This window comes from Bidens hawaiensis, unplaced genomic scaffold (assembly GCF_021521415.1).
Source record: "Bidens hawaiensis isolate Kalapana, Puna unplaced genomic scaffold, B.hawaiensis_p1.1 tig00035523_1, whole genome shotgun sequence".
NCBI classification, from domain to species: domain Eukaryota; kingdom Viridiplantae; phylum Streptophyta; class Magnoliopsida; order Asterales; family Asteraceae; genus Bidens; species Bidens hawaiensis.
In genome coordinates this window covers 109,231-120,565 of record NW_027496184.1, presented here as the reverse complement: position 1 = coordinate 120,565, position 11,335 = coordinate 109,231, and the positions used below count along the sequence as shown (strand labels likewise).

Genomic DNA, 11,335 nt, shown 5'->3' with positions numbered 1-11,335 from the left:
TAGAACGTTTTTAACCTATAAAGGTCTAAGCTTTATGCCTAAAACGGGTTAGATCTAGATGATGATATAGTATCGGGTGTAAAGCAGATTGTACGAATAGAAAGGGTTGGTCAAAGTTCATGATATGAGCCATAAAACGGTTACTGTGCTAGGTAAAAGTTATAAAAATAGAAAGGTTAGCTGAACACACCTAATCAGAGGATTCTCGGCCAAGATTGAGGGTTCCCGGCCAACCCATGTCCTCGGCCAGATATGGGATCTCGGTCAATACGGGTTCTCGGCCAGGTACGGGTTCTCGGTCAATACGGATTCTCGGCCAGGTACGGGTTCTCGGTCAATACGGATTCTCGGTCAACGAGGGTTCTCGGTCAAAAGGGTTCTCTGTGACCAAGAGTTCTCAGCCACTTGGTTTTAGAATGGTTTGGGCCGGAGTCCCGTTGGGTCCAGGCAGTGGACAGTTGGACCTGAATCCACTAAGCTCATATGGTGCTAAGCCCACATTCCAAGTTAAAACAAAGTTAGCCCATTATCATGAACTAAACAAACAAGCCCAACTTAGGAAGCCCGTTGGTAAACTAAAATACCAACTTAATTAGTTATACGGTTAATTAACAAATATATATTTAACAGTTAGCCGAGCTCAGTTAAAGAAAAGAATTACGATAAACGACGAGCGCAACAGGATCCAGGTGAGTTTCTAGCCCCATTCCTTGTTATGTTTTCGGGGTTGTGTGCATACTCGATGTGTTTGTTAATACACTTATCCTAAGTGATAAGTGTATGCCTTATGTGATGATGTGAAATGTATGAATGGTTGCTTGACGATGCGTGAACGATTTTCGGATATTGCACGTACTGTCAGGTTGTAATGCTATGTATAATGTAAGTATGATATGTATGCTTATATGTATGAAAGTTATAAAGTTAATAAAAGAAGGTTAATGTATGGTTGTATGGTAACGAAGAGGGAACCGAACCCCAATAATATTCGAGGAAATGTATGGTTGTATGGTAACGAAGAGGGAATCGAACCCTACTAATATTCGAGAACTAGGGAACCTAACCCTACTAAATATCGAGGGAAGAGGGTACCGAGCCCTAATGATACTCGAGGAAGGAGGGCACTGAGCCCTAATAATACTCGAGGAAGAAGGGTACCGAGCCCTAATAATACTCGAGGAATGTAGGGTGTAATGCTCTTTATAACGTAAGATATGAGTATAAATAAGTATGAATGAAAGAATGAAAGTATAAATGAAAGTATGAATGTATTGTATGTTGTATGATTAAATAGAACTCACTCAGCGTAGCTGACTTTTAGTATGCACGCATGTGCCGGGGATGAGGCAGCTCGCTTGAAGGGAACACGTGGCATTGAATAAGAGGCTGGCATCGGAAGACCCAAGACGTTTATTAGTTATGTTTTAAAGACAGTACGTTTAATTAAGACAAGTTATGGATTGATATGTATGTTTTATTGAAAGTTTTTTATATTCCGAGAATGTTTTTATTAACTCTGATTATTAGGACCATGATAATGAGTAAATCCAACGTCCAAATGTGAGGCACCGGTAACGGGGCCTTACAGCCATCGGCACTCGATCCAAAAAACAATTCTATAAACGCCCAAAATAGTTTAGGCACACGTACAACTAATGATCAATGCGACACAAAAGCACTCTGCACCGGCATGGTACGTCCTAAGAATTTAAATATCTTAGTCGAACAGAAAGAAAAAGACTCTTAGGCCCTAACAAGTAACAATTTCTAATGATGATCCTCTTAGTCAGAACTAAGAGGCGTTTAGTCCTAAAACTCAAACTTCCACCCACTTATTTTCTCAAAATATAACACACGGAATCCAACACAAAAAAATTGAAGACGGTTAATCCAACAAAAAAATTCCAATAAAAAAAATAATTTCAACAAAAAAACTATTACAAAAAATCCAACACAATATATATATATAACACAAATATCTAGTACGAAAATGTAACATATCAAAGGAAAAAAACCACATTTTTTGTATTTTTATTGCATTTTTTGAACTGTTATCTTTTTACATAACAATACAATACTTAAATTAAAAATGAAAAAATATTTTTATTTTATAATGTAATTTTTTAAAGAAAATAATATAGCATGAAAAAGTTACGAATGCTTAGAAAGCGATGGAGTTTAAATAAATTATGAAAATATAGTTCTTCTTAAAATACTTTATCTTCCCAATATATTCATACTTTTTAATCATAACCATTATTTTATATATTATAAAAAAGAAATTCAGTGTCGCTAATCCCTTATTGTGCCAAGTGGCGGCACCAAACTTGTCACACCATTTAATTTTCTTTTTTAGTATTGGTAGCATAATGTATGTAACAAAACCGATCAAACGTCAATGTTATTTTTATGTGATGAAAGAGACTGAATTCGCGTAAACACACTGCATCAACGTTCGGGACTGACAAGGCTTGGGTTTTGATGTCATTTGGTTTTTATGTTTTAGTTCCGGTAACATAATGAACGTAATGAAAACCGACTGGATGCCAATTTTGTTTTTGTATTAATTCCGGTACCGTAACGAACGAAAAGGAAACTGACCAAAGTCACCGTCTTTTGTTTTAGTTCTAGTACCACCGTAACGAAAAACGACCGACTACCAATTTTGTTTTAGTTTCGATACCATAAGAAACCGACCGACTTCACGTCGACTTATCGTCTCAACGCCTGAGACTGACAACGCTCGAGATTACCACCACCCATATTTTACCGACTTTCTCCAGCGCAACACGCCGGGTAAAATCCTATAATATATAAACAAGAACTTTGTGCCGCAAGTGACCACTTGACGGCACCGTGTTGCTCGGGGAATATTTATTATTATTATTATTGTTGTTGTTGTTGTTCAGTTATCACAATAATAAAAACTGTCAATTTTTTTGTTTTGTTCTGGTTTCAACATAAAAGAAACCGACCGAGTTCGCGCAGACTCGCGACCTTATTTAAAGTCCATGACCGACAACGCTCAGGTTTTACCAATGCTCAAGTTTACCGACCCCCCCCCCCCCAATTGGTCGTTGGTCCACCAAAATTTTTAAATTTTTTTTCGTTTTTTAGTTATGATACCGTAACGTACGTAATAAAAAACCAACCGAATTTATGTTAAGCTACCGCCTCAATGCTCGGGACCGACAACGCTTGGGTTTTATCACTGCCCGGATTTGCCAGCCAAATAAGCATCATCTTAAACATTTTGATTTATTATATGTTAATGTTTTTATATGTTAATTTGACGACTTATTTTTTGGGTTTTAACGTTTAAATTTTACCAATGGTGTTTATATCGTAACAAATGCAGCCGGTGTTGACCGAATTCGTGTCGACTAATCGCCGTAACACTCGGGTTTTACCAACGCCCATATTTCAATGATAGGGTTTACCAGCTGCCCGGCACAACACGTCGGATAGAAAAACTAGTTGATTATAAAAATGAAATGTCAAGACGTATTCCTAGCCAACTTAGGCGGAATGCCTTTCTTTTTTAATTTGAAACTAGGATTTAGGCCCGCGCTTCGCGACGGGATCATTGAACCGAAAAAAAACATACGTAAAAACGTTAAACCATGAACGTGTTGCGAGTTGACGCAAATTCATCATGTATCAAGTTAAAACATTGAAACTAAACAAAAGAAATAAACCCTTCAATGCCAAAATACAACAAATTATCATATGTAAAACCAAAAAACTGGAACGTTATAGTTGTGAACCGATGCAAATTTTGTTATTATCGGTGGCACAAACATAAATTCATAAACATGAATTTGTAATGAAAAAAACATATTTTAAAGGCGCCATCGTCGAAGCGTGGATATAAAAACATGTGATGACGGGATATTTTTAAATCATGATAAAACTTTCTATCATTGTAAGACCAACTATAAGAAATACAAAAGCAAAGTAAAAATAAATAGTTTAACCGACAAATAAAACATGTAAAACCGAAACTTACCCAAGTTTAAAGTTTAAAAGTTTTGTTTGTTAATTTTTTTAATTAGTTTAAAAAAAGCAAGTAAAGGTAAAAACCAAGTGATAGTGTATAAAGATGAGCAAATTCGGTACTGGTACGTTACCGAAATCGGTACTGATTTGGTACCGTTGGTACCGAATCTGTACCAAAGTTTTGAGTTTCGGTATCAGTACCGGTACCGATACCGGGATTTCCCGAAATTTTTTTATCTTCAGTACCGGTAACGAACAGAATATTTCGATACCGGTACCAGTACCAAAAATTTGTAATTTTTGAGACCGGTACCGGTACGGTATCTATCTCATCCCTAATAGTGTATAGATCTCTGTGTATTGTTTTAAAGTTAGAATATATAAAAATGTGGATAATAAATATATAGTAAGTTAATTAATAAGAAAATAAAATATAATAAAATATTATTATATTGAATAGTAAAAGGAATAGTGTTTACGTGAGGGGGAGAAAATTCCACTTTTAATATATATAATAATTACATATTCATACTATTTGATCTCAACCATTTATTTTTCCTACTGTTTGGTCTCAACCGAACTAAAAACCAACTTAAGCGATAAAACCATGCAAAATAACAACCCCAACTAATAATCAAAGGTTTGTTTTAATTTGTTTTTGAAATAAATGAAACCGATAAAACTATGTGAAATAACGATCCCAACTAATAATCAGAGGTTCATTTTCCTAATCGAAAAGTATAGTTCTATCGGTTTCATTTATACCTTATTACAAAATTACATCAAACTGGAAATCGAATCACACTGAACTTTTTTTGAATGTTGGTTATAATTCATCGACCCATAATCATTCTAGATAAACATGTTTATTAATATTTGTCTTGTTACAATAACTGCTTATTGTTGATATGATGAAATGAAGGAACAGAAAAATGAGTATTAAATGATCAAAGAATGATAACAATATGGAATGACCAGTTGCCAAATACAACAATTTTAAATTTTCTACTTTTTTATGTTTTGTTAAGTAAACATTGCTCGATGTATCACTTCATCCATGCTTTAAGAGTAGTCAAGATCATATCTAATGATTATGTACCAAAGGATAGATTAGTAACTAAACAAAACAAACACGAAATTGGTCTTATTCGTTTCCATGCGTTTAATAGAATCTTATATTTGTTTAATACGTTACTTTAATTTGAAAAAAATTGGTTAAAAACAAAATAAAATGGGTGAAGGATGGATTAATGGGGTGAAAGATAAAATAAAAAAAAAATAAAATGGGTGAAAAAAATTAGTTAAAAGTAAAATAATAATAATAATAATAATAATATGGGTTAAAATGGATTAATGGGATTGTAGAAAAATCTAATGTGGTCTTTAGGTGTGTGTGTATGAGCGAGAGCGAGAGCGAGAGAGAGATGGTTTGGACGAGAGTATGGTTGATCATGGTTTAGTTGCCAGTTTTTATTTTAAACAGTACTAAGTCAAACTGTTAGTAACGATTTTTTATTATCGAAAAGCGAACCAAACCAAACCATTATTAATGGATTAGATCTGGTTTATTTCACAATTTAAGACTATTGAGCTTTTATATATAGAAATTAAATGCTACTTCGTATCTACTATTATAATAAACAAAAATGTTGGTTGAACCACAAACTCCTTAGTTGGTCTAATAGTTTGCCAAGTGGCAATCTCATGTTTAACCTATAATTTCTAATTAAATTTATTAATTTAAAACTAAAATTTAATTAAGATTTAAAATATTCCTTATCTAGCCCTACCATTATCCCATCCATTCCTTATATAACCTTATTGTGGATTACAACTAAGGGAGTTTGATTTATATTATAAAGTCATTTCATTGTATTGATTATGATTGCACAAATGATTTATTTACTTTTCTCACAAACATGAAGTATATTGACTCTTGGTTTATATTTTGTTCCAAGTTGCGTGCAATTGATCCCCTTTGTCAATGACAAATTTAGATGTTACCATAATAAGAAACATTAGCGAGTTGGGTAGAAACCAATTGATCAGATTATTCTAGGTTATTTTGAGCAAAAAACCTTATTTGCAAGATCAAAAACATAAGCGGGTTGGGTAGAAGGACAAAGTGGCTAATTTCGTATGGACCTGTTGGAACTGGAACACTCCTTGTCCAGTATTTTGATTAGCAATATGGGTGTCACATATGAATACAAAAGCCTTATTATTTTAGAATCGAGATGAAATGGATTTAGCCAATCTTTCTTTCCTTTTTTTTCTCTCTCTTTCGATCTATTGACTGATTATGAATGTACAAATCGAACTGAATGAATGAAACAAGTGTTGGGTATTAAATCATGGTTAGTTTGGTTATTTTTTTGTTGTGAATTGCAGGTAATAGTAGAAACAATAATTGGACATCTGATGGCATCATCAATGGTTAGGGAAACTAGCAATTAGTTCAAATAAAAAAAATTGTATATGATTTGTATATGCTTTGTTGCTATATAACGTATGGTTTGTTACTGTTTGGTAAAACTGTAGCAATTTATTTGTATATATAACTTGCAACTTATTTGTAATTTAGAGATTTATGAACTTTTCATTTTACAATATTATATGTAATACGTAATTTTAATCATACAATGTATTTAAGGATTTATCAATTATAATGTTTTCATTGTCCAACAACCCATGTAATACACGGGTTCCTAAGCTAGTAATATATCATGAAAAGAAGTTGTCTGGTGCTTGCCCAAGTTAACCCTTGTTTAAGACTTCAAGCTCTCTTATCTCCTTTTAACAAATTTTGGTAATCAGCACTTGTTTTAAGTTTTAACATTCAAGAATTCAAGTTCTTCGATCTTCGTTATACAAAAACTGCTAATAATATCAGCAAATTGCATGTTCATGTTTAGATCCAAAAAGAAAGGTTTAAAATAATATCAGTCTTTACGAATATATATACAACCAACCACCGACTGTTTGTTTTTAGCGTAGTATATAGTATATCTCATCAAAAACTAGGTTGTTAACGTTGTTTGTGTGTGTCACGTGTATATATATGCATGCAAGTGTTGAGATCTATTCATCCATTGCACACTTACTTAAGATCCAACTTAAGAAGCATATATGGGTGTCGAGGCTAAAAAGTCCGATGTTGTTGCCATCAAAAGAGCACCAACCTCAAAACCTCCATTTACGTTATCAGACATCAAAAATGCCATACCACCTCATTGTTTCGAAAGATCTTTGATCCACTCATTTTCCTATCTGGTGGCTGACCTTACGGCAGTCACCGTGTTCTACTACCTCGCCACCACTTACATCCCGCACCTCCCACATCCCATTCCCTATCTCGCATGGCCAGTCTACTGGTTCATGCAAGGTTGCGTGTTCATGGGCATTTGGCTTATTGCTCATGAGTGTGGTCACCATGCTTTTAGTGACCATACATGGCTAGAGGATACTATAGGGTTTGTGTTACACTCATGTCTTATGACCCCTTACTTTTCGTGGAAAATAAGCCACCGTCGGCACCATGCTAACACCGGTTCACTTGATCGTGACGAGGTTTATGTCCCAAAGACGAGAAACACACTTAATGCATCCGCTTTTTACCTAGACAACCCTATTGGTCGGACGCTAACCCTTATGGTAAAACTAACCCTTGGTTGGTATATTTACCTGTCCATAAATGCTGCAGGACGACCTTATGGCACATTTGCTAGCCATTATTATCCGAAAAGTCCTATTTTCAACGACGCTGAGCGCATACTCATCGTCCTGTCTGATATTGGACTTATCGGATTTTCCTTTATGTTATACAAAGCCGTGATGATGTATGGGTTCACGTGGGTTTTTAGTGTCTATATCGGTCCGTTGATGGTCATGAACGCGTTTCTCGTGACTATTACTTACCTTCATCATACTCATCCCTCTTTGCCTCATTTTGATGACTCTGAGTGGAACTGGATGAAAGGTGCATTCGCAACCGTTGATAGGGATTATGGAGTCTTAAACAAGGTGTTTCATAATATTACCGATACACATGTGCTCCACCATTTGTTCTCATACATTCCTCATTATCATGCCATGGAAGCCACCAAAGCTATCAGGCCGATTCTTGGTGAGTTTTATCAAAAAGACAGCACTCCGTTTTTTATCGCGTTATGGAGAGAATCGAAGCAGTGTTTGTTTATTGAGCCGGATGAAACTGATGAGAAGAACAAAGGTGTTTACTGGTACAGTAACAAGTACTGAACTATCCATATATCTTTCAATAAGGATATACGAATTATATTATGAGTCGAGACTCAAAGCATGTACGTGTTTATGGTCGTAAAACTAGGCCTTAGTGTTCAATTGTGTCATGAAAATTGTATCATGAAGTTTGGTCATGTAGTCACTATTAATAAAGTTATGTCTATCCTTTATTTTGCTATACATTTACGTGGGTTGACAGTTGTTTTCGTGGTAGATTGTTATTTTCCGGTTCTTGTCACGTTATTTTTTTCACTGTAAAATTATTCTTTGTTTGGTTTTAAGGAAAATCTTAAAAATACATTTTCACCAGCGTTTAAAACGCCAAAAATAGACATTAAAATTCAATATTTTAAAACTAGTCACATCCAAAGATAAGGTAACTAGGTTGTTATTTTGAAAAATTCCTAAAATAATCTAATGAACGAGAGAGATTTTTAAAATAGTCTAAAAGTTTTGTAAATTTCAATTTTAGTCCATTAAAAATCATCTCTGTCGATATATCTGAAATCGTGCCGACAGATTTCGATAACCAGTGAGGTATTGACGCGTGTAAAGGTGACCACATTTTTTAGTTGAAATTTGTAAGGACCGTTATTTTTTTAATCCAAATTCATCTCGTCAAAAACAATGGTTTTCCACTTAAATGTGTCTGGCCTGTGAGTTTTGAAAAAAAATGATATTTGAGTTTTATTGAAATTCATCTCCCCATATGCATTTCATGTGAATTTTATCTCCTCAGATGATTTTCAAAAAAGTATGAAAAAACTGATAATTTTTCAGTCAGTTAGACTCCTTAGATGATTTTAGTTTGAAAAAACCGATAATTTTGTCTCGCTAAACATTATACAAAAGTTCAACTATACATAATTTTGAACATATAAATAAAAAAGATGAAAACTAGTGTGGTTGAAGGTGGTTGCTAGATCTGAACATGCAAGTGCTTCCATGGTGGTTGAAAGTGGTTGCCAGATCTGAACTTGCAAGTGCTTCCATGGTGGTTGACGATGGTGGCCGAAGGAGGTTGAAGACAAGGTAGTGGAGGTGCGACGGTTGTTTCCATCATAAAACAAACCCGGGAAACCAAGACCCATATCAACCACTTTAATCCGATCACCTCTCTTAAATTTCATTCTTCTAGTTGAGAGCAACCAACCAAGATTTTTGTTAACTTATGAGAAATGCAAGTAATGAAGATGATTGATAATTGAAGAGAAAAATATGAGAAATAATAGGTCTAGTTGCATTTATTTTCGAAAACCATATTGGAAGTCTAAATTCACTTAAAATTCATCAGATAAGATGAATTTCAAAAAAACGCGGACTTAGAGGTTTTTTGAAAACTCACGGCCCAGTCTAAATTCGTGGAGATGATATTCAATATGAAACAATCTGCCAAGATAGATTTGAGAACAAAACCCACGGGTTAGGTGAAGTGTTTTACACGTGGCAGAATTTTATTGGAAGATGAAATTTGTCAGCACGATTCAAAATGTATCGACGGAGATGATTTTTGATGGACTAAATTTGAAATTTATAAAATTTTTAGATTATTTTGAGAAACTCTCATCTATTGAACTATTTTGGGAATTTTTCTTTGTTATTTTCCGGTTCAAATCACGGTATCCTTTTTCCCTATTTTTTTTTTTTTTTTGAAAGGTTATCCTTTTCCCTGTTAAACAATTCTTTGTTTGGTTTCAACTTTTATAGAAAAACTTAAAAGTAGCAACTTCACCACCGTTTAAAACTCCAAAATAGGCGTTAAAATTCAATATTTTAAAAATACACATCCAAAGATAAGGTAACACATATCTCTTTAAGTTTTAGTATACATCTTGTTCAGCCTAAAACTTAGAGCATCTACAATGTTAAACTTTCATGTCAACATGTTACATTATATTTACCATTCTAGAAAACCTATAATTTCTCATAACACCAAACCTCCATCTCATCATTCACATCATCATATACTTTTTTTACATTTATTTAATATAAAATAAAATAGTTTTAAGAAATTTCTTTTCCTATATTTCATATATTAAAACTTTTGTATCGTATATATTTTTATAAATTAAAAAATATTATACATGCAAATAAAAAAATATCTATCTACTCTAATAAATAACTACCCATTTTCGCCACTTGTCACTCTCATAGCTCTCTTTCTCTTTTTTTTCAACATTTCAATATTGATCCTTATATTTTGAGTCATTTCAATATATGAATTGAAGTTTATTTTTCTTGAATGTAAATCCTATTCGATTCATTCATTAACATTAATGTTGAAAGATAATAAAATAAGAAAATATCAAAATTGAAGTTGCAGACCTGTTAGATTAAAATTTTAAAATCATAGGTAATTATAAAACTATAACTTGTTTTTAAACTGGGATTTGAACAGCAATGCATAATTTTTTTGTATAAGATTTGTTCAAATTTGGATTTAAAATTTTTTCATGTGTATTTGAACTCAGGAAAATATGTATTTTCTTAATTTTCTCTAACCATTTTTTATAAATGTTGCAAACATGAAGAATACATTTTATATATATCTCGGTGTTTAGCATTAAATCACTGAAGTTGAATATTATAATTATAATTCATATGAATAACGATTTACTATATGAACTATCTATCACTTATTTATATGACTTTTTTCTGCAGTATAAAAGATTAGCAACAAGAAGATCAATATTTAGTTTTCAATATTTTCTTTCATAACTCAATACAAAAATGATCCAGAAACATATATTTTATAACTTGATTATACTTTTTTATACATTCAAATATATTAATTTTAATATGCCTTATAAGACAAATTACTCAATTAAAAACATTCAAATTTTTAAACAAGAAAATCTGTTTCAATCCCTTTCCACTATTTTCGCTTTCTAAAAGTCATTTAGGATATGAAAACCTAGAATGTCATTTTCATCAGTTATTCATTCAAATCATTTCAATATTATATTACTTAGTAATTTAATTTTAGACAAATACAATGATTTGAGGTTATGTTAGTGTTACCTGTTGGGTAGTACATAATTAAAGTGTCTATTACAGTTTATATTCAAAATAA

General features: G+C 32.9%; 1 protein-coding gene across 1 annotated transcript; it reads left to right on the top strand.

Annotated features, from left to right (window-relative positions):
• The first annotated feature begins 7,078 nt into the window (after positions 1-7,078).
• LOC143587461 (delta(12)-fatty-acid desaturase FAD2-like) lies at positions 7,079-8,309 on the top strand. Its single transcript, XM_077068746.1, has one exon. The coding sequence runs from the start codon at positions 7,129-7,131 to the stop codon at positions 8,257-8,259; it is 1,131 nt and encodes a 376-aa protein (XP_076924861.1). The 5' UTR covers positions 7,079-7,128; the 3' UTR covers positions 8,260-8,309.
• Positions 8,310-11,335: the final 3,026 nt, after the last annotated feature.

Bases quoted from the DNA above. Each gene is read 5' to 3' on its own strand.
- LOC143587461 (XM_077068746.1), top strand. From the start codon at position 7,129: ATGGGTGTCGAGGCTAAAAAGTCCGATGTTGTTGCCATCAAAAGAGCA.